This window comes from Molothrus ater, chromosome 3 (assembly GCF_012460135.2).
Source record: "Molothrus ater isolate BHLD 08-10-18 breed brown headed cowbird chromosome 3, BPBGC_Mater_1.1, whole genome shotgun sequence".
In the NCBI taxonomy this organism is placed as follows: domain Eukaryota; kingdom Metazoa; phylum Chordata; class Aves; order Passeriformes; family Icteridae; genus Molothrus; species Molothrus ater.
In genome coordinates, this window is record NC_050480.2 from 27,181,423 (window position 1) to 27,205,300 (window position 23,878).

A 23,878-nucleotide genomic window follows, 5' to 3' on the forward strand; every position below is an offset into this window, starting at 1 on the left:
GGCGGCGGCGATGCCGAGGGGCCCGGCTCGGCGGGGCGCGCCCGCGGGGCCATGAGGGCGGGCTCCGGCCATGGCCCATGGCAGCGCGGCGGTCATGCTGAAGTGCGTGGTGGTGGGGGACGGCGCCGTGGGCAAGACGTGCCTGCTGATGAGCTACGCCAACGACGCCTTCCCCGAGGAGTACGTGCCCACCGTCTTCGACCACTACGCAGGTGAGCGGGCGGGGGGTCCCGCTACCGCCGGGGGCGGCAGCCGCTCTCTGCCCTCCCTCCCTCCTCCCTCCATCCCCTGGCCTTGCCCGGCCGGGGGCCAGCACAGGGGTCGGCCGGGCTTGCCCCCCCTCACCCGCTGTGTTTCTCCCCCCTCGCAGTCAGCGTTACCGTCGGGGGCAAGCAGTACCTGCTGGGGCTCTACGACACCGCCGGCCAGGTGAGTGCCGAGCGCTGCCCGCGGACCCCGGCCCCCGTCCCCCCGCCCGCCGGCGATCCCGGCGCTGAAGTTATTCGCAGGGCTGTGGTCCGGGCTGGGCGGTTCAGAGGAGGGTTGGCGGGCGTGGGGGGCGATTGATAAAATCCGGCTTTAAAAGAAAGCCATCCATCCAACCTCGACTCCCCAGGGCGGGCAGGAGGAGACGGGCTTTATTTTTAGCGGTGCTGGGGCCGAGGCGCCACGGCATCGCCCGGCGCTGGGGTGCGGGGATGCCCGGCGCCTGCGGGGCAGTGCTCCGGGCCGGGCATGGCCACCGGCCAGACGCCCTAGCTCGACCCTCCCGCCGGCTTTCAGGGGGGGAAATGTGCCCCGTTCGGCACAGAGGGCACACGCTGCCTCAGCCGCCTCGGGTCGGATGGAGAGCTAGGCTGCCGCAGCTTGCCTTGGTTGTGGTTTACAGCACTCAAATAGCTACTAAGAGTTGTTCGAACTAACGGTGGAAAATAACATGTCATTCTCAGCCACTGCCTTTGAGATAACCTGGGTTTCTTTTGCTGTCCCTGACAACTGACGTGATTAATTTGGTTAAGATCATTACAGCCAGTTGTGAAAGATGCTGTGATGTCAGCATGGCTCTTAAGTAACTTTAATGATGGATAAAATACTGAATGTTTGGAGGGGTCACTGGTCTAGTGGTTTCTAAAGGCTCCATGATTCAAATCATCTCTTCCTTAGCTTAACTTGCATGGCACCAGGCACTAGCCAAGTACGGTCTCCAGGGTGAGAGTACTGTCTGGGGATCGCTTATTTGAAACCGTTTGTGAAGAGCCTGACCCCAGGAGGTGCAGGGCATATACAGAAATGGAGCATGGGTTTCGGTAAAGTTGTGTATTCCCTATATTAAACTTCTTCTTGCAGTGTGAGCATGTGCTTTGGTCTCACATGACCTCAGACATGCTTCCTTGTTGTAAAGAGCAACTCGTAAGACAATCTTGCTGAAGTCGCATAGACTGAAGCTGTAAATTTTAACCATGTTGTTCCTATACTTAATTGAACAACTGCTGCCTGAATTAGTGTACCTTTTTAGATCTATATATAGCCTTGAGTTAGGGAATCAACATTTAACCAGTTTTATATCTCTGTTAGGCCTGAAATCAGTAAAAAAAATTAATTCCATGAGAATTGTAGGAAACAACGCCATTTCCAGAAAGCTGATACCCTGAAGGATGAGACTCTTCCCACAAAGACTGACTTCATGCTTGTCATCTCCCTGATATAAACACAAGCTAGTCAAATTTATGCCAGCTAAGTGCATTTCTTATTACTATCATAGTCCTGTTTTTGAATATAAGTAGTTCAGAATACAGCTTTAAAATGTTGCTTAAGTAGGTTGCAAAGTGAGGATCTAGTGCTCAGACAAAGCATTTCGTTAGTGTGCAACTAATTTTTTTTTTTTTAATGAGCATTGGAAAGTGTGAAAATGAGCCTAGCACTTCTGTACACATGCACATTTAATTTGGGGATGCTTGTTCTGGGTTTGTTGCTATTAATGTGAGTATGTGTTAGCTCTGTGTAACCTCAACTAAGGTGGCTTTGTGGTACCCACTCTGCCTGCAAACACAGGTGACCTTTGGCCTCCTCAAAAGTCAGTAGGGCAAACTGGCCAGTTTACAACAAACAGCAAATTAAGGTGTTCCTGTTACACTAAGAAAAAACTTTTCAGTGTGAATCTGTATATAGAGAAAGTTGAGGTAAGCTTTTTTTTTCCCAATTTTTGAAAAGCTGAAATCTTAATTTTCAATTCCAGGGCAGTTTTTGAGGCACCTAGAAATAGAACTTGTTGGCCTGATTCAGAAGACCCTCAGTTCACATAAGGTGTTTTAATGAGGCTACCTTTACAGATATATCTGGTCTTGGCAAAACTCCCCTTTTAGTCAGACCTGTGGTACTGATAAAATCTTTACCACTATCCCCATCCCACTTCAGCACGTGTGGGGAACTGGTGGATGTCAGAGACTGCCCATGGGAGCTCCATCCTAACATCCAGTACAACTAGAGAAGGGAGTCTGTATCAAGATGCCAGTCCAGCAACTTCATTCAGTTAAAAGCTGCTTTGTCAGAGCAGCTGACAAGCCTGTCTTCCCAAAGCTACACAACAATAGAAATCTTACATTAAAACTTAAATATATAAAGAGTTGATGATGTCTTCTCTGTGTTGGGGAAACAGCATGCTGTACCTGGTACATGCCTGCTGCTTCCACAGACTTCTGCATGGATTGGATACATTGCTGCCCAAAGCTAGAATTTCTATGCCAGCATGCATCTGTGCTTTTGTCTCTAATTCTGTCAGCCCCAAATAATTTTACTGTAAAATATTGGCCTGATAGTATAGTTTTATAAAACTTGGCAGTATGTGATCACTGTGGTACCTAAGCAGTTCACAATCATCAGCAGCTGATTATACTTCCAGCCCTAGAAAAAGTAAATAGGTCCAATCTACAGATCTCAATTCAGGGGGAAGAGGAGTGAAAGGGGTTAATGAAAGTTCAGATAGTGACTTACTCCAAATCCATGCAGAAAGCTGTTAGCAGAAGAAAGATTAAAGACAAGATTTTGATTCATAGCTGGTGCACAGCAGGCTCATCACCCTGAAATACTGGCTTATCAGTGTGTGGGTCTCTTTAACTTGCGTGGTTATGTATTTAGCAACTTGTGACAGACTTTGCTTTGGCAGAGGAGTTGCAAGCTTTTGAGTTCATCCAGTACTCACTTCTAGCTCGCTTCCTCACAACACACACAGGATCACATGTAGTAACTATAATGATGACATAAGGCCTCATATCTTCATGAGTTTAAAGTAGGTTGAAAACAAACCTATTAAAATCCCATTTTTTCCTGGTAATATATATATAGCAAGGAAAAATGCCACTAGTGGTTCACAAAGTTCAGTTTACACACAGGCCTTTGAGTGTTTGTGAGTTCAAGAAGGCTTTTCTCTGTCTGAAAATACTGAGGCCCTATTTCAGCAGAAAATAGCCAGTACAGCTGCTGGGCTGTGGAGGCTCAGAGCCCATTTGGGTTTGCAGCTGTGGAGGCAGCCTCCCATATCAGGGAGGTGGGTGGGAATTCAGTGCCATTCCTCCAGCAATTCCTCCCAGAGGTGGAGCTAGCAGCTCCTTCTAGCCTTGCTGCATGCAAGGGTTTAGAGCAGGTCTTGGTTTCCCCAGAAGATGAGAACTGTGGCACCTACCTACACTGAAGACACATCAATGCACTTGATGTTTAAACATGAGGTGCTTGTGATGCTGATGTTTGGAAGCCTCTGGCTTTGCAGCAGCCTCTTCTGGGAGACTCTGTGTCAATGCTGCTCTGCATTGAACAGGGGTGCATGGCTAAATCAGATTGGGAAGAGAACCATGGCTTCATCAGGGGTCTGTTAAGATCACCATGTTGGAGAGGTTTTGAACTGCTGGCAAGTGATTATCATTTTGCTATTCCAAGGTATCAGAAGTAATGCCAGCTCTCAGGAAGTTAACATTTTTGGAGGAATGTCCACAAGCACTAACAAAGAGGTGCCACATGTCCCTTTGCCATGTCCCAAGTGGTCAGAATAAGTGGTAGGACACACAGGAGTTGCCTTTTGGGGATTTTGCTCTATATTCAAGGCTGTTGTTTAAAATGACAGTTGGAGTCTATCCTTCTGCCGGTTCCTTTTACTGTAGGATTTTAATTCATGGTGTCCCTTTCTTCCAGTGTGTGCTGACCACATACAGGAAGTCTTGCTCTGCTCCTGTGTCTTTGCTGTAAAGGATGGTTGGGATCTAGAGGAAGGATGGGGGAGGCTGCAGTAGCAGAGCCTGTACTGCTTGTGTTGCTCTGGGAAGAGAGATGCTGAGGCATGGCATGACTGTTTTGTGCAGATTTGGCACCAAGCCAGCATCTGGGCAGAGCAGGGTATGGTGAATCTTACTACAGTGCAGTGCCTCATAGTAACATTTATATCCCTCAGCATCACTTACTGTTTATACTAGAGGGGCCTGGTCAGACAAAGCTGAGGTGAACTGTGTTCCTTGGCTTTCTGCTTTTATAACTCTGCCCTAAACACCCTAATACAGGGTCTGATAAAACGAAGCTCTTGGTGCCTTCTCACCTGTCCCCAGAACAGTACCACAACACATGGTATTCACAAGCACAGAACAAGCCACTTCTTTGCACATCTCAGCCCAGATGGTCACACTGGTTGCAGCCACAGCCGCCTTAACTCAGATGAACTGATTTTTTGGTTGTAACAGAAGCCCTGATGCTAAAGCAATTTTATATTTAAGTTGGTGAGGCTGCTGAAGTGTATAAAGCTAACTCAGTTATTAGGGAGATGAGTGTCTGCATTAGGGAGAGATGTAGAAACAAATGGTTATAAATGTGAAGGTGTCTGTGTGTGAGGTGTGGTTATTAAAATTGATAGTTTCCAAACCTGTGGTGGTTGCTATAAATAAATAGCAGTAATCTTTATACTCCTTCCACTTTGTCTTGGCTTTGGTAAGTAGCCCTGGTCTAGCCCTAGGTACCACTCCAGTATCTTACTGAGAAGAGAGGCAGCTGCTGCTCTGTTGCAAAATAGAAATGTCCCTCCCCAGAGCACGCTGCTCCTCCTGAGTTGCCCCTACCAGGCAGCTGTAGCTGCAAATGTCAGCCTGGAGTGAAGCAGTCTCACACAATGCAAAGCCTGCCACCCTTTACTGCAGAGGTGTAAACACCGAGCCCTCCAACATGATTTTGGCAGATCTAAACGTGAAATGTCAGCAGCTAACATCCTGTCCCCCCTGTGCCTCCCTCCTCCCACATGCATTTTGCCTCGCTCCCTTTCCATGTCCCAGCCGAGCTGGCAGCTGGCACTGGGGAGGCTGGGAGCTCATGAGCTCACTCCCAGCCCAGCGTGCTGGCCTATGAATAGCTCAGCCTCCGCTGAAGCTGCTCTGTGCCTCAGGATGTTGCCAGCCACGTAGATTTAACAACTGGATGTATGCAGATAAAATAAAAACATGCCTAGATTCTCCCTTTGGAATTTAAGTTTTTCAGCGTAAGAGGAGGTGAAGTGCCTGAGCTAACAATCTGTCTTTAGAGCTCTCTAGATAAGGGTTTAAGCAAAGACAGGCTTTCTCTTTAAAAGGAAAAGGACTTATACCTTCAGATTGGTTATTAAAAATGGCCTTGCAACAATAATACTGTCAGTGCAAAGCCTGCATCTAAACGCCTCTTCGTGAGCTGTGACTCATGCTTTGAAAGCACGGCAGCTTTCCTAGAAGGATAGGTAAGCACTGTTATCACCAGATGGGGAGTTGCAGAATGGGAGATGGTGTTCTGAGTTCCCAGAAGCATCCACTAGGTAGATGTTGGAAACTCAAGACAGTTACATTTCATTTTCAGAGTGCCAAAAGCCCCACGGTACTTCTGAATAGCGACACTGAGCTATGTTAAAACCAAATCTAAGGGATGCATTTGAAACAGTAGATCCAGAATATCTTTGCCACTTTAACAGCAAGTTAATGGCAGAACAAAATAAAGAACACAAAGCAAACCAAGTTTGACAGGTTCTCTGAAACTTCAACTTTTGATATGTTAAAAGCACATTTTTATGGAGACTACTGACCTAGGATGGACCCTTGCTAAACACTGATTACATGGCCAAGTAAAAAGCCCTTTTTTCCTGGGTTAAAAGTCAGTAGATATCCTTTAGTTTGTGACAGAGAGCTGTCTGAATTTTACTAATTTTTAATTTCTTTGAGGCACAGTGGCATCTTACAATGCTATCTAAACATGACCAGCTAAAAAGGCAACACTGAATACAAACAGTTACTGCTCTCCTGCACAATGTTATTGCATATCCTCTTACTTCCCAGAGTTCATTTTAAGATGGTGTGTGCACCTGCACTCAGCTGAGTATCATATAATCTACAGCTGTGCTGCAGGAGGCAGGGGTGATGGAACCGGACAACTGGCTAAGGTAGCATGACTTGTGGAGTTTTTCTGATACAGAAAATATGAGACCCTGGGAATTTTTGTCAGGTCCATACTCAGACTTCTCCATTGAAATCTGTTTTCTTTGCAAAGAACTCTACATATTTTGGTTAAATAGGAGAAGTATAAAAAATGCAGTTTTCATTTTTAGCCTAGCTCCTGATTCAGCCTCCAAACTACATCCTAAAAGAAAGTAAACAAAATTAGATGGAGCACTGTCTCCATAGCATGGACCTGCAATGTAAAAGGGTATGTTAGGGTCTAATCCAAAGCTCTGTGTTAGCTGGCACCCTACTGCTGATTTCAGTAAACTTTGTTCCAGTTCCTTATTAAGAGCACATGGACAAAGTGGATGTAAAACCTACTTCAGCAAAGTTTTGCTAGTCCTGCACATTCAAAATGATGAGCCAGTTCTTCCTACCCACATACACCACTACTCCAAAAATCTAGGAAATTAAAATGGTTTTGCCCTTTGCTGCATGTGGGTCTTCTTTAAATCTTTGGCCTTCATCTATCTTCATGTATCAACCTTCCTCTGTATCTGTGGGGTACTAGAAATTAATCTTTCATTTAAAGGTGAAAAGGATGTCTCTTTATAGAGACTCCAGGAACCTGGTAATTAAGAAATAATACAAAGCACACTGATTCAAAATCCTGCAGTTCTATTGGGAATAATAAACTTCAACATCTCAAAAATGGATGCTTTGGGGCAGAACTTCAGGACATTTTTTAAGCCTCCAAATTAGCACTTGCATTTCTAACAAAATTGCTCCTCCCCTAATGAGAAAAAATGCAAAATAAGGACACAGAGGAGAAGAACTGTGTTGTTTTAGTGCTCTGTTCTGTGGTTTTATAAGCAGTCTATTTGTTTGAATTGGTGATTGGGTGAGTTGTGTTAAGAAAAACGTCTGAGTGCTACGTGACACTTTCAGCAGCTCTGAAGAGGTTGTGTCATTTGACACTTTACAGTTACTGTCCCCAGTCTGTTTTAATCCTGCTCCATGCTGCATCTGTGCTGTGGCACGTGTGCAATAATTCTTTGCTATGCCAGGCACTCACTGGTGTGCACATAAAAATGCAGGTGGCAGCATTATTCTCCAGAGCAAAGCAACATCTGTCAGCATCCTAGGTGAGTATATTGCTCCACATGAATAAAACACAGATTCAGAGTACCTCAGGCAGCTTGTGCTCTAAATTACATGTAGTCACGAATGCTTTAAGATCATCATTAGGACTTAGTGCTACTTCCTTGGTCCAATTTCCAGCTGGGATTCAGTGTTGGAGTCAAGAAGGGATGGATGCCAGGTGTGACCTGGGATGTGTCTTTAGTTATAAACAACAGATGGCTTAAAAACTCCTCACCTAAGAAAAACTGCCTACAGTTTTTCTTTCAATTGCCTTAACATCCGCTGAGTGTTTTATCACATTCTTCAGTGTTTTATCACATTCTTCAGTGGGAGCTGAAGTTAGCCCCAGCAAATGGGACTTGATATAAAACAAGGTGCAGAAGACTCTTAGGAACTCCTTTCATTCCAGAAACTTTCACTGTGATGTGTTAATTCAAGGTGCCCATAATGGCCCTGGCACTCTCCTGAGAAGTTGTGTGATGGGAACTAACCTTGAGGAGGCAGCAAAGCTGTAGTCTTCTATGTGTTCCTCAACACTGGACTGAAGAATGTGCTTTTGGGGTTCATTTGTAAAAGGTGAAAAGGAATGGGACACCTATCTGATCAGTCTTGTCTAATCAGTCTCTATACAGGTAGCAAATTAAAAGACATATCTGATATTATATGGATAACTGTATTAAACCAACTCTACTCTGTAGGTTGTCTTGCCTGTGACAACAGGTCATATTCTTCTGTGAAAATAGTCAGAGAACCTATCTTTCCAAAGACCAGTTTCTGCAGAGGATCTGTCCAGATCTCCTGTGTCAGGGTGCATTTTATTTTTTATTTGCTGTATCTATAAGAATGGAAAATCCTGATTGTTCATGGCTGCAGACACAACTGGGGTGAATTCCCTTCCTGAGGAAAATGGAAATCTGGTGTGGAAAAAATGCTGTTCATAAAGTCACTGACAGTGAGAAAGAAATGCAGAGCAGGACTGAAATTTCTTATGGGCAAGGAGTGAAAGGGTTTGTCCATGCCAGCTATGCTGCCATTTCTTAGGAGCTATGCTGCCATTTCTTAGGAGCTCCATAGTGGGTAGACAACAGGTTTAGGTGAAGATGTTCAAGTGAAACTGTGCCTGCAGTCAGCTGAATACATGTTCTGTTGATACAGATGCTAAAATAATAAGCCCTATAGAGAAAATTCGGGGAGTTTCACTTTTAGAAAACCAACCAGCAAGTTGAAGTTCTCATGGTGATGGAGAGAAGGGATTGTGCCATTGAAACCATCTAGGAAAGTAGTTTAGCATCACCACATGGCAAGATGTTGCATTTGGACAGTACTGAACCTCATATTAAGGCCAGGATAAAATCTGATCATTTAAAGGCAGTTTTGTATATAATATAAGAAAAATGCTGTCCTTCCTGTCTCTAATGATCTAAAATCCATCTTAACTAGGCTCCATCTTCCAGCTAGTTATTTCTGTCTATCCAGAAAAGCTTTTCAGAGATGTAAGCAGCTGCACAGTTCTCAAATATGCCAGGAGGAAAGTTTTGTTATTAAAAAAAAAGGTAATTCACAAACCCTGGGCTTTTTCAATGTATAATTCATATGTCCTTTGAACAGTCCTCCTCACAGGAATTCAGAAATGGATTTAGATCAGTTTACTTCATTTTTAGAATACAATGGAAGAGCACTTACTCTGCATACTGCAGCCTTTTCTATAAATTAAAAATAGATGCTGGGCCCAAACCAACAGCTTTTTACACTCTCTGGGAAACCTGTGCTAACAAACCACAACAGGACAATTCTACTTTCTTTAGCAACGCAAGCTGTATCCTCAGAAGCCTGTGAAGAGACAGAGGGTCTGTAGTGCACTTTTCCCCTGCAGCCAGGGAATAATCACTGCATCTTTCTTGTTTTGCATGTTCAAAAGCTAAGGGCTACAGATGTAGACAACCGAAAAATCAAATGCAGTCATCAGCATAGCAGAGCTTGGGTCGTGGAATTGGCTAAGCAGACAATGCACTGTCAGTCCAAACTGCAGCTTTATGCCAAATGGTCCTGCATTAGTGGTGCCTTGTGAGTGGCAGTGCCAGGAAACCAGCATCCTGGGGGACGCTCCACCCTCCTTCCTTGCAAAGGGTTACAGTGTTACACAGCCCAGACTGAAAAATCTGAAGAGTGTTTTTTAGCCAGGGAAGCAATTTATGCTTGGCATGGGGCAGTACAGGCCACTTCCCTCTCTCTCCTCCCCCACCATGTGTCTTGTAGAATCAGAAACCACAGGGTGATTCAGCTCAGTGAAGTCTGGTTCCTGGTGTACTTTTGCAGTAAAGCAGCTGCTTTCAAAAACCTTTGAGGCTTTGCCTGGTGTTTATGGCAAAGCTGCAGATCAGCCTTTAATTCCAAATAATTTGGGGGAGATGGTGAGATGTGTCCAGAGGTAGCTGTGAGTTGTTACTAAGTCCACATTTATGTACATCAGTCATTATGGTTCACTTGTTATGTTTTCCAAAATATTACAGGGGGCCTTCTAAAACAGAAACTTATTTTCAGGGAGGAAAACTGAAAAATGCAGTCTTGAAGAACAGCTTTGAAATGCATTTCAAAAACTGAAATATGGCAATTCATAATGAGAGAGGACTTCTGACTCTTGTTACTATGAAGTGGTTAAAACAGACTTTTACCAAGGATTTTACTCTGCAAAACTCTGCCTCACTGCACTCCTCTGAGCAGTAGTGATTACCCTTTGCTGCATGAAGGTTGGATTCCTCTAGCAACCCTGCCTGATGTCTATTTTTGGCTTCCCCTCTAAAAACAGATGGTTGGGATTGCTGTTGTAAGCTGTGAAAGCAACAGATGGTTGCTAACACACAGATCACAAACGCAGAGGTTTTGAGCTACGGTTTTTCTTCCAGTGGTGCAAGCTTTATTTTGTTTCCACTCATCCACTTTATACCTCTTGGAATAGAAACAGGTTTCTCAAGGATATGTCAGTATAACAGCTGAAGATGCATTGTTAAAATTTCATTCCTAAACTGCAAAACACATAAAAAGAATTCATTACTTTGGTTCTGTCAGAACAAGACACTGAGTGTGAATTAAAACATGACACATCTTAGGCCCTTGCATCAGTGTTAATGATATACCATAATTTGGTTTCTCCTATTTTCTTAAAAACACTAGCAAAGAAATAAAAATCAACCAGACAGATCTAGGTTAACACTGTCTTCACAACTTGCAATGGCAGATCTGAGGCCTGGACTTCCTCAAAGGTCTTGGTCAAGGTGTGGGAAGGTATTGGCTGCAAAGGACTAACTGCTTTCCATCTCTCTGAAGCAGCCAGAGAGACCCTAATACCATTCCAGATGAGCAGGAGGCCTGTGGTCTCACACTGCTGACAGAGGGGTGTCTCTGCAGACAGACTGTGTGTCCAACACTTCAACTGGAGCTGGGAGGAGTGTGATACCATAAATCAGAGGAGCCACAAGGTCTCTACATACAGAACCTCTGTATGTCTGCACCTCTCACCTCAGTGTTCTAATAAATATAAGGAAACAGTGCTTTCTGTGGGTCAAGAAGGTTGTCCAGAAATTATTATACTCCACTTTGTCTGAGTTTATTTTTTTTTTAAATATCCCACTGCACATAAGCTGTGTACATCAAAGGCTTTTGGAGTGCTTTGCAAAGACTAATGCATTATTAAGCTAGCAAACCCCTACAGATGGGAGAATGCAAACAGAGAGAGGACAATGATTTGCTCAGGACTACAAACTGTGTCAGTGGCAGAATTTGGAATACAGTTTCCTTTTCTTTAGCTGTGTCTCAGCTGATATCCATAGAACTGGGCAAAAGTATCAGTTCAAAATCAAATGCATGACTTGAAACGGGACACTGTGTTCTGCTTTTGGTCTGAGCAAACCCATGAAATGAAGAATATTGTAATGCTGTGGAATTGCAGTACCATTCTTCAGTCTGCATACAAAAAGTTTCCCAAGACCTCTGTTTCTGGACAGGTAAATGTTGAAAATAGCCAGATTTTGGACATGTTAGAGCAAATCCTCTTCACCATCCAAAATACAGTATTCAAACACATGACAGCAGAAAATCTCAGGCAGATGATTAGGTACTGTAACATGGAAAAGGAGACCTAAAGGATAGATTTTAAGGAACCAAGATAAAGACAATGCTAGACATACCTTCAGCCTACCATAAGAAGACATGGTAATTTTAAAACCTGAATTTCCATTCTCCACTTTAAAAACAAAACCCCCTGTTTGTACTTGAGAAGCCAAGTCCTTAGCTCCATCTCATCTCCTTCTTTATGTCTGTTGTGTACTGGCAGCTGTCCTGGCTTTCCACAGGGATACTAGGGAAATTATGAATAGCCCTGCTGCAGTGTCATGTCTTTTAGAGGGATCACAGCTCCACAGAACAATAATTAAGTCAACATTCTTGTGTCCAGTTTTGTCTGAAGTTAATATAGCCCTCATATTTTCTGTATTCACCTGCTTCAGCAAACAATTTTTTTTAAACTCTAGAGTATGTTGGAGAATGAGCTGTTTCACTATTACAGCCTCAAGTTTTTGAGACTTATACTGACTATTTCAGTCCTTCGGGGCTTTCTTGCCCATCTTATTCACATTCTTAAAATATTCCTGCTAATCTCCTTAAATATTTTAAAGTCTAAATATATATGCAGTGCCTCCCCCAATCAGATTGTCTAATTATCTAATTGCTGTATAGTGCGGTATGTACAAGCACTCAAATTGGAATTTATGTTGACTGGCTAGCATAATCAATTTTGCCATTGCATTTCATTTTAGAATAAACCACATTTATTTCCCTTACACTAGATTGAAGAAATAAATTATAGTTGAAGGTATAAGATTTTTCTAGGCTTCTCTAACATTCAGTCTAAATTAATTTGGTATTTCAGATTCTTCTACCAGTTGTAGCAGTTATGCTGGCCCAATACATCAGAGAAAGTTTACAGGTTTTATTGCTGTTTCTGAGGGGCTGTTGGGAGGCAAAAGGAGTCTTTAAGCCCAGATTGCCTACTAGATGTTGACAAAATTTAAGCAGAGTTTCTCCCAGGAGGACTCAGGACCAGTCCAATCACGTGGTGGGAGGCTTTGTTAGAACTACTGCCACTATTAGTGTCAATGCACACCTGATGTTCAGAGCACACACAAGGTTCAAAGGAGAGCCTGAGAGCACTGTCATGTTTCAAGCAGCAGGGCTGGTGGGTATGGCCAAATTCTCTGATAATTTAAGGAAGCTTAAATGCAGTGAAGCCACTGCAGCAGACAGCACACACATCTTTGGCTGTGGTACATGATATATCCAATCACACTGTACCTGCCTTCTGTTTAACTCTTAAATACACTTGCCCACAGCTGGCCCAGTGCAAGTGGAACAGGGTATAAATCAAAAGGCACACAAACAAATGCAGGGCAGGAAAGGAGTTCAGACCTGAGACTGGCTTTAAGAAAATGATGAATATTTGCTATGAATAAAAGGTCCATCTGTAATTTGAAATGGATTAACTAAAGAGCTATTTTAAGGTAATGGACTAACAGTAATTTCTGGTGACAGTGAAAGGCTTTCTCCATTCCAGCTTTTAGTGCAGGCAGTATTCTAGTTATCCTAATCCAGATATGAGATTTTTAGAAAATGCAGAGTATAGGGATGGCAGCTCTTTGGCAGTAGGAACAAATTACAGCTTTTAAGTAGATTTTTAAAAACTACAACGTATTCACTAATACCCCACATATGATTTAGAGCTGAATTTCAGAGCAACTGATGGGTCCACTGTGTGTTCTTTCATGCAGATTTTGTACTCCAGGGAACAGAGTAATTGGTAGTTGAGAAGTTTCTTTTAGGATTTTAATCTCCACCCCAGAAAACAGAGTGCAACCCTGAGCAGGATCTAGCTATATTCAGTAGTAGAAGTGAAACATAAAATACATGTCTAAAAAATCTAACTGCATGCTAAAAGAGTTTCAACTTCCTGTGTTGGTGTTTTGAAGTTATTTCTGCTTTCTATGATGAATGTCCACAAATTTGGAAGAGACATGGTTACTGTTTCTTTCTTCTGAATCAGGGCAAGACCCTGACACTGGCAGGGAAAAGGCCTATCAAATGTTGTAGCTTCAAAGTGGTGTCAGTTACTGTGGTTGTGAAACTGGGAAGCCCTGTCAACATTTAAGCATGTTTTAGCTAATTGACAAGCCTGTTTACAAAACTAGAGTGGATACTCAAAATGGCATAAGAGTATGACAAGGAATGATCACCTCCTTGCTACTGCAGAATTTCTGCCTGTGCTTGTCTTTCCTCCAGTTCATGAGAATAACAGCTCTCTTCCCACAGCTGTTGACTTCCAAATGGAAAAATGAGCCAAGCAGAAACTGCTCTGAGATGTTCTCACAGTTTTTCTGAAATTCGAGTGACCATGTTTAAAACCTAACAACTCAATGAAGTGCGTTTCTGAGGGTGTGACTATAGGTTAATAATCTGGTAATGTGGCTGTTTGTTCCCAAGGAAACAAAAATTTAATTTTCTGTCTCATTTCAAACATGGACTTGAATTACATTTCTGCCTCTACGTTTAATGAATGAATCATTGCAATATTTGTGAGATTTAATTAAGATGGGGAGTTTACATGGGAAAAAGGGAAACTGTTGCAGCAGCCCTAATAAACTGGTGTTTACTGTGGAAGGTATAAATCCAGCATTTGTTAGTGTCTCTGCAATGCCTGGCCTCAGTCTTAGTTACCTATCTTGCAAAAACCACCAAAATTCTATAGTAGGAATGGTAAGGCATTGGTTCACTGCCAAAGACCAAAGGAAGCCTTGCAGAGAGAAGTTGGGGCATGTTCCTTCTGGCTGTCAGCTAAAACATGGGGCAAAAATCCACTTTCTCCCTTGCTAGAGAGAACTCTGATTTACAAGAGGAGCAATGCTCCTAGGTACTTGTCTTGCCACAGTATAGTATACTCTGGCAGTAGGACTGCTGACTTTAAATGCTGGGGCTCTAAATGTCCTAAATAACTTTTTCACACTAACTCCTCTCCCACACTCCCAACAAACAAATAAACAAAGGCATTAATATTCCATAGTGTTCTTGATTCTGAATTTCTGTTCCATCTAATCCTTTGCTGGGCTTGCTAGTAGAAAGCACAGTCAGACAAAAGAGGTCCCTTCTGATCCTGCCTACTGCCCTGAACACTAGGAACAGGACTGTAAGGTTTCTAAGAAACAAAATTCTACGGAGGGCTTTAGATATCACCTCTGTGTATGAACCAAAATAGAACATTTAAGTGCATCAAACAGCCTTAATCTAGTCTAGCTTTGTATAACCTGGATGACTCTACAGCAGTCACACCTGCTCATTTCTCTACAAATACTAGTCTTTGATCTGCAAGTATGTTTGAACCATAAGCCTTTTGGTTTTTTCCTGAAGTGAAAACTTTTTGAATGGTAATCTTCTGTATATTCTCATAGAGAAGCAAGTTTCTATCAGTATTAACACATTTTTCAAAATATTTACATTCACATATAGTTATCTTCATATGTAAATTTTGCTCTAACAGCGACACTAACCAACTTGAATAGTTTTAAACATTCAGAAAGTTTGCCTCAACAACCTTCATGAAATACAAATACAGTTTCTGAATATAACTGTTAAAATACAGGCAACAGTTTAATATTGCAGATAACAGAATTTTTCTTCCTTAGGAAGACTATGATCGTCTGAGACCTTTATCTTACCCTATGACCGATGTCTTCCTTATCTGCTTCTCAGTGGTAAACCCTGCTTCATTTCAAAATGTGAAGGAAGAGTGGGTACCGGAGTTGAAGGAATATGCACCTAATGTTCCCTTTTTACTAGTAGGAACACAGGTATATTTGGTTCTGTTCTACTTTTATTTAAACAATTAGGATCAGTGTATGGTGCCTTTTCTCTGGGCTGGAAGTTGAGGCCCAACAGGACCTGAGCAGCAACTCCTTCTGCCTTTGGAAGAACAACCCTTACAGGTGGCAGAAAAACACAGATACGTGCTGTTCTCCAATGAGCTATCCCCATTTTGTTAAAAAACATGTCCATTGTAAACACGATGGCAAGATGGGCCGCATGTCTCCCATGTGACTTTCTAAAAAGTCACGGGACTTATTCAATAAAATTGTCTGCTCATGCCCATGTTACTGGAATTTCTTGGGTTTACAACTATTAGTCACATGCAATATTTGCTGAAGCAAAGGAAAAGGGGAGAAATGAGACAATTTCCTCTTGCTTCTCATGGGTAGTGGACTGGGCTTCATTTATGAAGTGACTCACATGTTGGTGTTACCTATAGGTTAATCTTTCTGCCACTGCATTTGGTGTTCGAAGATGATCACATCTAATTGAAGTACTGAATTATAGAGTAAATGTTTCTTCCTTCTAGATTAAAGGTTCACAACTTAAATTGAGAGCTCTTGAATCAGGAAGGGTCCACAATCTGAATCATGACATGACTCCATTTTTATAGTGATAATATTCGATTGAATGATTCTCCTTTAAAAAGAGGGTATCATATTGCCTGCTGACTTTTGTTTAGAGAAAGTATTCCAGCATGACTTCAATCTTTCTTGCTAGATTGATCTCCGTGATGACCCAAAAACTCTGGCAAGACTGAATGATATGAAAGAGAAGCCCGTATCTGTGGAGCAAGGACAGAAGTTAGCAAAAGAGGTAAACTGGATACTCCTAAATGAAACCAAGTAACAAAGAACAAAACAACAAAACACCCCTATTTCTACTTTGTCTTCCTTTACCACTTTTTTGCATATCTTTTAGCAGTCCACATATGAAATCTTGTGACTGCTTACCAATTAACAACACTTACTTACATTAATGAGTAGACCTATGTAATTACACTTTCTTGTCAGTAACAGTTCTAATTTTCAGTGTAGACACTTGTAAAAGCTATACAAGCTATATAAACATTACTCAAAGATAATTAAAATCCACAGACTGGTGGAGGTTGGAAGGGACCTTTCCTGCTCAAGCAAAATGTTGGAAGCATCTTTTAGACATTATTTGAGAATGTTATACTACCACTGCAACTACTGTGTGGATAATGCTTATGAGGACACTTACAGAGCATTTATTTTTGAAACACAAATGAGTAATGTAATTATTTTGTGCTCTTTAATTATCAACCATATCTTAGGCCTCCACTGCCAATCTAGAGAACTTACTTCTTTCCCACAGAAACAAACCAACTTAAATACCTTCCAGATCTTTGGACAAAAGATAAATATTATTTTCTCCTACAGGGGGGTGCACATTCAGATAACTTGTTTTAGATTGCAGCCAAACATTGTAATGTTGCTATGGGGGGAGAAAAAAAAGCAGAAGTGCTCAGATGGAATTGAACAGCTGAGACGTACTGCTATTGAATTAACTTATTTTCTTGACAGATAGGAGCCTACTGTTACGTGGAGTGTTCAGCTTTAACACAGAAAGGACTGAAGACTGTTTTTGATGAAGCTATTATAGCCATTCTAACTCCAAAGAAACACACAGTGAAGAAGAGAATAGGCTCAAGATGCATAAACTGCTGTTTGATCACGTGAGAGACATTTGACAATGGCCAGGCTTACTGTGAAATTCTACTGATTTTAAATACAATGCATTAAGTACATAGTGAATTTGTTCCAGGTTTGAAAGTTAAACCTACGTTTCTGCCTTCTACAACCAGTGAAATCCAGAGGAATAAAATCAAACTCAACGAACTTGTAATAAGAAGCCACCACATCTGTTACAAATATTTTATTCAGACTGGAAGGTACAATCTCTCAGGGTTACACAGTCTAGAGGAAGCAAAAACTGCACCATGCTGAAATGGCATCTATGTGATTTTACTGAGTGGAGATGCTTGGCCTGAAATACTCTAACTGCATTTGGACAGTCTTCTGCTTTGACTATATATATATATATATATATATATACATATCTCTTAAAAACCCCCAACTTTTGCACAGTCTGTATGGAATCTGCACAAAGAAATACCTTGTCTCTTTTTGCTCCAGTTATCTGCTTTTGTATGTAAGCTGCTTCCGGTTCCAGTGTATCCACAGAGGTGCAATAATCAGACCAGCCATATAGCCAAAGGTAGCGCCGAGGGAACAGGAAATGGGCCATACCTGAGGGGAGAACACAAGGCAAAAGCAGACAATGAGGAAAATGTCTGTGGTTTTTTGTACTTCATGAGCACAAAGTCTAGGTACCGAAAGACAGTAGTCTTATTCTACTTTAAAGCTTGATGTGCTTTCCTAAAAATGCCAAAAGCGTAACAATCATCTTCATAAACACTAAATGCTGTTGTACAGTTTTTAATTAATATGCATTAAAATGTAAGCAGGCTTCTGGCTATTGCAGACTTTAGTTTGATAGTCCAAAAACTATGTGGAAAAAACCACCCCTTAGAAGTATCTATATCCCGAGAAGCATTCAGCTGACCTGACTTCCTACTCTGCTGTACACATTTGGATACCTACGGATTTCTCAGCAACTTCTCCTTTCAATCTCTCATGGTGTTTTGAAACTTTCAGGTGTGTATAGAGGAATTAGTATTCAAATAAGGCTAGAGATAGATAGAGGTTTGTTGGCTTTTTTTCTTGAAAAGTATATAAAAGGATAAATTTCCCTCTGGCTAGCAGTAGGGAGGGAACACAAAATTGGAAGCTGACTGAACATCTTGCACCCAGATCATCAAACTTGTAATAAGCCAGTTATGTCAAAGAGAGCTTTAATTATATACTCTATTTTCAACTATAAGAAAAGGAAACCAACTCAATAGATCTGACTCACTTTAACAAACCATCTTGTGCTGACCCAGAGTAGTAATAGAATTCTTCCCTGCTCTTTTTTTTTTTTAAATTGGTATTGATTTGCAGGGAGGAATGGCCAAACCAAGTAGTAGTTGACTTAACCAATTTGTCATCAGACGTAGCTTATAGTACCAGTCCACTACATACTGCATTTGATGAAAAGTCTCAACTAAGGTGACAATTAATTTATTTATTTTAGAATAAACAGAATTCCCAGGCCTCTTTAAAATTCTCCTTTGCTTTCTTTTTGTTTTTTCGCAAGGACAGGTTTGCAGTTCCTGCTCTACAGTGCATATTCCTAAAGCAAGTATGGACTGGACTCTCCTATTCTTTTGTTTTTTAAATTAAGGGGGATATTTCCCCCTCCCCATAGTACTTGAGACTGAGAAATGCACTAGACAATAGAGGAAATATCCCAATCTCCAGCCTTCTTTTCTACTTCACTTTGACTTGCAATTCATGAATATCAAATGAACCTACTCTTAATGGTACTGGTTCCTCCTTTCATTCATTTTCCTAGCTCTGATTCTTCTCTTTACTTCGTTATCACTTAAAAGAATATATTTATTCACATCCTTTGATCATGGGAATTTTAACTACAAAAAAGAGTAATGTATTTTGTCCTCTGTTCTTTCATCTTCCATCTCCTCAGTTGTTTCATCTTCACATTCCTTAGCATTTACAGCTTTTATATGTTATTTGGAGGTCTTAAGGAGTGTAGCAAAGATGATTACTAAACAAGGTGCCTTAGGTACTCTTTATTGACCTTGTTTCATTCTTTCACTTTCATACATTCTGTCTCTGCTGCTTTTGTTGCTGAGTATTTCAGCAGTTGCCTCTCAAGCCAAAGATTTGCTTGTTTTCATTCATTTACTGTGTATAGTAGATCATCTATAAAAAGCCTTGAGAGGCTTTGGCATGGTAAGTACTACATGCATTTGAAACTCACATAAGTTTGTGGCCTTGGCTAAACTTACACTTCAGGTGGATCTTTTCAACTTTTAAACAAAATGTAATTATTTCTAGCATTTTGCATATTACATTTGTCTAAAGGACAAAACAATAAAAAAAGTCCCTGAAACCCTTCTGCTCACTCAGTAATGTTCAGATGGAACTCAAGTCATACTTTTTTATCCACTGATGAAGTCAAATACCACTCCAATATCCACAAAACTATGGACAAAGGCTTCTTAACTCGGTGGTGCTTTTACATCAGATTTGCTGAGTGATCAATGATCAATCCTTCATTAAATTTTTACCTACATTAGGTGAATTTGTAGTTGCCTATTTGCTTTCCAGAACTATAGGTAGATGATGGACTCTGAATTGATCATATTCCCCTAACTAGAGAGCGAATACCCCTGATGACCCAAAGACCCTGTATATTGTGCTATTTTGTGTATAGTGGGTGATTATTGGTATGATTAAAAACATATCTGATGATTGTTGTAGCCTCTTTCACCTGACTGAACTGCAACTTGGGACATGTTTTTTCAATAGCTGTGTAACTTTTAAATTATGCCTCTGTCTGTCTTCTAAAACATTCAATTTTTGCTTTGGCTTTTAAAAATCAGTGTTACCTTACCTAAGTTTCAGGCTCTCTCTCTTAACAGTTGAATCTCTGACCTCTGAACACTCACAAATGGCAGGTGGAAAAGATAGGAAGCAAAGGGAAGAAAACATAAAACATACCATCTCCCCAGCTATGAATAAGACAGAAAGAGACACCACCTCATCCCTTCTAGTGGCATGGAACAGAGGGGTATTAGGCCAGATACTTATTCTTACTGTGCTGCTTGGACAGCCCAAAATAGTTCTGAGGGCAGTTTGATTGGCCTTTTGAAAACTCCCTCAGCACAGCAGTTAAAAGCCTGGACTTAAGACTGTTGCTGTCCGTCTGCCATTTTCTCTAACCCTCAAGACCTGGCAAAACCCCCTAACAAACAGGTAATAATACCAGTTTTGCACCTTTTGTTCTTGACTGATGGCTTTTAGGCTACAAATAGCCTGAGGCACCCATGGGTATATATCTAAAGCAGCAAGTTATCAAAGACAGATTAAGATATGGTTCTTAAGCACAGCAGCTGCACTAAAATAACACCACTTTCACATGCTTTTGGCTGTCTATGAAAATGGGTTGCCTCTTTCTGTGGAAGTGGGTTGCTTTATTTTGTATTAGCTGCTGGCCTCATTTTTCTGAGACCCAATCACTTTCTTCTGGACCTTTTTAAATGACTTTGACTTACTCAATTGGCCTGCTTTTGCCCCCTCTTTCATGTTATCTCAAACTTGGTTTAAAGTCCTTGACTTGGTATGAACTGCCTGTAAGTGATAAAAATCTAAGCAGCAAATATCTGTCTGCCTGTTTCAAGAGATTCCATTCTACTTGCTTAAAATATGAGACTTGTAATACACCCCTCTCATCCCCTGAGAACTTTCCAGCTCAGTTCCTCCTACATCATGCTCCCTTTCTGCCTTGAGGAAGCTGACATATCCTGCCCCAGTACTGATGTCATGTCTGGGCTGGGTCAGCAGCAGGGGAATAAGATGTTAGGCCACATGGCCAAGCTGCACTTTTGCTGAGGGGAAAAAAGGCTGATAAGGAGAGAAAAGTGTGGGGAGCACAGGAGATAGAACAGAACACTTTTCATGAAACTGTCATGAAATGCCTTATCTGTCTCAGCAGCTGGGAAGCATAAGCTACCATTCTCACAGCCTAACACAAGAAGAATCAGTTTTTTTACATCTCAAATGCATGGTGAAAAGGGCAATTTTAACAACCTGTAGATGATTATTAGGAACCTTAACAGCAGCTTGGCAAAAACAAATCTTACCAAGAACAAAAAATGCATTTTAATAGACAGAGCATGAGGCAGTGTTTAATGCAAAGCAATTCTGACTTCTGCTATTTGTTTAAATTTTCTTTTTGCCTTTTCATCTGGCAGCAGTGTTAGGACTTCACAGGAATTTCTTTAGGCTAGCTTAAAAGACACTGCAGAACTGCAAGGTTTTTAGTATATATTAGAACTCATTTTAAGAATAATGACTCAAAATAGGAATTGCCAACCTTTCAGGACACAAATGGGCTAGTTTTCCTCAGCGCTCTTTAGAACATCTAAGATTCTATGATGTGAGAATGCTTAGCATATTGCATGGAAAGCAGAGCATGTTGCAGGATCCCAGCAAGGTACCTAGCTCTGCTGGACTGTGCATGCAGCTGGCTAAACCAGAATTCTGACTGCATGACAGTTTTGTCATCTATTACGAATCTTGCGTCCCATGCAAGGGAATTACATAGACATTGATAAGGACATAAGGGCCAGATGCTTATAGACCAGAGGAGCAACACAAAGTTTTTAAAGATATTATGAAGTAAGCAGCTGCCTGCTGGAACTTTCATTATACAAATGCAAATACAGTGGGGCAATCTACTGTACTTACTTTTCAGTAAACTTAAGAGTGTTTTTCTCATATTCCTAAACACAATTTTTTGTATGCTTACTGTTTCAAAAAACTAATTTCTGACTGTCAATTAGAAGGCTATGTAATAATTTTGTTTCATTTTAAAACTGAATAAATGAGCACAATTATTTTCCCTCCCTGTTTCTAACATGCCTTAAATTCCTGATTGTTTAGTCTGTACTGTCTCAAAAACTTCAGTACATGCCTTTAATCTATTTTGGTTGCATGCACATGTTAACTACAAGTGTCTTATCACACTGTACCGAATGTGTGTGTTGATAAGTACACACCGAGAAGAAAGTGAGAGGGCTTTTTTCAGGCTGGCATTTGTAACTCGAAGTTGATTTCATGGATTTGTGTTCTAAAGTTATAGCAAGCATAACAGCCTTTAATCTCACCATTAAGGTTTACATTGAGAAAACACATTATTAAATAAACAATGATAACCACACTGAAGTGGAACAATCTTCTACCTCTGTTTAAAACAACTCCAATTGTGTATTATCCCTTCTCATATTAAGCAACTTCTCTTATAACAAAACTTTCACAGTAGGTAGTAGATCCAAAAAGGAATACAAGAAGGAAACTCTCTGAGCTGTGTTAAGAAGAACCAAAGTAGAGTGAAAGTTTATAGTCCCATTTCAGCTTACTTGAGTAAGCATCAAGAACTGTACCCAAGATTCTCTGGATTATTTTTCAGGCTACAGATGTCTGAGAGGTATCTAAGGCTAGTATTTACAGTCATATTGGCTAAATTACATGGCAGTCAGTCAACTCAGGTGAGCTTTATCAGCACTACCTATTATACTTGCAGTATCCACTATGAAGTAGGAATATAGCAATTTTACTTCTACCTAATGATAACACTGTAAGCAGAATATTGTTTCCAAGTCATGTTTTACCACTAGTAACAGGTACAGATCAAAGTTAAGCTACCAAAAAAACCTGGATGTATGGGAGGGCATGCACACAACAAACACAGAGACATGATTTAAAAGTCTGTTATCAAAACATGCAATAATCTGAGGAATTCCCCAGTGAGCTAAATCCAGTTGTTCTCAAATGCTGTGTCTGGAATAATAGTTCCACCACATAAAAAGTGTGCTGATAACGTTGTCGTCTTTAACTATCCCCTGTTGTTCTGCAACTAGTTTCCTCAAGCTGAGTAGAGAAAGGATGTGCCTAGTAACTCCTACATCATCCCCTCCTGTTTTAGTGGTGGTGTGTTTTGAGGCTTCCACTTCTCAGGGACACATGAAGCCAATATCCTGATCACATGTGGTTATTAAAAGCACTCCATCAACTTGAAACAGGCAATCTGGAAAAACTAAGCAACTGTAAGAAAGGAAGTTATTTTCTATTTCTTTGTAGAACTGTCCTATCTAACTGCAATCCTTACATACCCATTGATCAGCCTAGAGGCATCTTGAGATGGATGTACAACTCTAAATTGTCTAGAACAGCCTTACTTAAATCATCACAATTAAGCATTGCAAACTGCTTTAAAAATTGCTGAAAAATAGGATAACAATCTCAAAACGCTGGCAAAATTAGTCTACCAGTCTAACTGAAACACGCCTGGCAGAATGAGTCGGGGAAAGCTTTACCTTTGTCTGAGATAAGCCAAATTCTAGACCTACAAGCAGGAATAACAACAGACTGGGCCTCCCTGACCAACTGTTTGGCATAGTTACAACATTTTTCTTAAAGCTATCAGAGGAGTAACATACATGGCACACTTAGAAGTTGCTTTTAAAAAAGCAACAGAATAATGAAAAAAACCCGAATCATAGGACGCAAACTGACTTTCAGCAATATATTTTATACTTCTAACAGAAATACTTTATATATTTTCCATCTCCATTCTCAAACATTATTCAGAAAATTAATGTTAGTTTATTTCTGAAACAATATTCTGTTCCTGTTAAGTAATATTTACTTAGCATAGAAGTTGTTGTATGCTTAAAAAATGCAATTAAC

At 41.0% G+C, this 23,878-nt stretch overlaps 2 protein-coding genes across 5 annotated transcripts in view; one reads left to right on the forward strand and one right to left on the reverse strand.

The window, feature by feature from the left end:
• Nucleotides 1–22,039, forward strand: RHOQ (ras homolog family member Q). 3 transcript variants are annotated; one of them, XM_036380074.2, is made up of 5 exons: nucleotides 1–212; nucleotides 371–429; nucleotides 15,296–15,460; nucleotides 16,197–16,292; nucleotides 17,028–22,039. In XM_036380074.2, the coding sequence occupies exons 1-5, from the start codon at nucleotides 71–73 to the stop codon at nucleotides 17,058–17,060; spliced, it is 495 nt and encodes a 164-aa protein (XP_036235967.1). In that variant the 5' UTR covers nucleotides 1–70; the 3' UTR covers nucleotides 17,061–22,039. The 3 variants fall into 3 exon arrangements, with proteins under 3 accessions (XP_036235967.1, XP_036235966.1, XP_036235965.1); XM_036380073.2 differs by having other exon boundaries at nucleotides 5–212; nucleotides 15,363–15,460; nucleotides 17,024–22,039; XM_036380072.2 differs by having other exon boundaries at nucleotides 6–212; nucleotides 17,024–22,039.
• Nucleotides 10,458–23,878, reverse strand: part of PIGF (phosphatidylinositol glycan anchor biosynthesis class F) — a 25,874-nt gene continuing 12,453 nt past the window's right edge. Inside the window, exons 5-6 of one of the 2 annotated variants that reach the window (XM_036380070.2) lie at nucleotides 17,616–17,749; nucleotides 10,458–16,260 (exon numbers count right to left, since the gene is read on the reverse strand). In XM_036380070.2, coding sequence (XP_036235963.1) covers nucleotides 17,636–17,749 — 114 coding nt within the window. In that variant the 3' untranslated portion in view covers nucleotides 10,458–16,260; nucleotides 17,616–17,635. Of the gene's footprint in view, nucleotides 16,261–17,360; nucleotides 17,750–23,878 lie in introns of those variants that run through there. The other variant, XM_036380069.2, reaches the window with a different exon arrangement.

Coding starts and splice junctions, on each gene's coding strand:
- RHOQ (XM_036380072.2), top strand. CDS start 71: ATGGCCCATGGCAGCGCGGCGGTCATGCTGAAGTGCGTGGTGGTGGGG. Junction 213..370: donor CGTCTTCGACCACTACGCAG/GTGAGCGGGCGG, acceptor CCCCCCTCGCAG/TCAGCGTTACCGTCGGGGGC. Junction 430..15,295: donor TCTACGACACCGCCGGCCAG/GTGAGTGCCGAG, acceptor TTTCTTCCTTAG/GAAGACTATGATCGTCTGAG.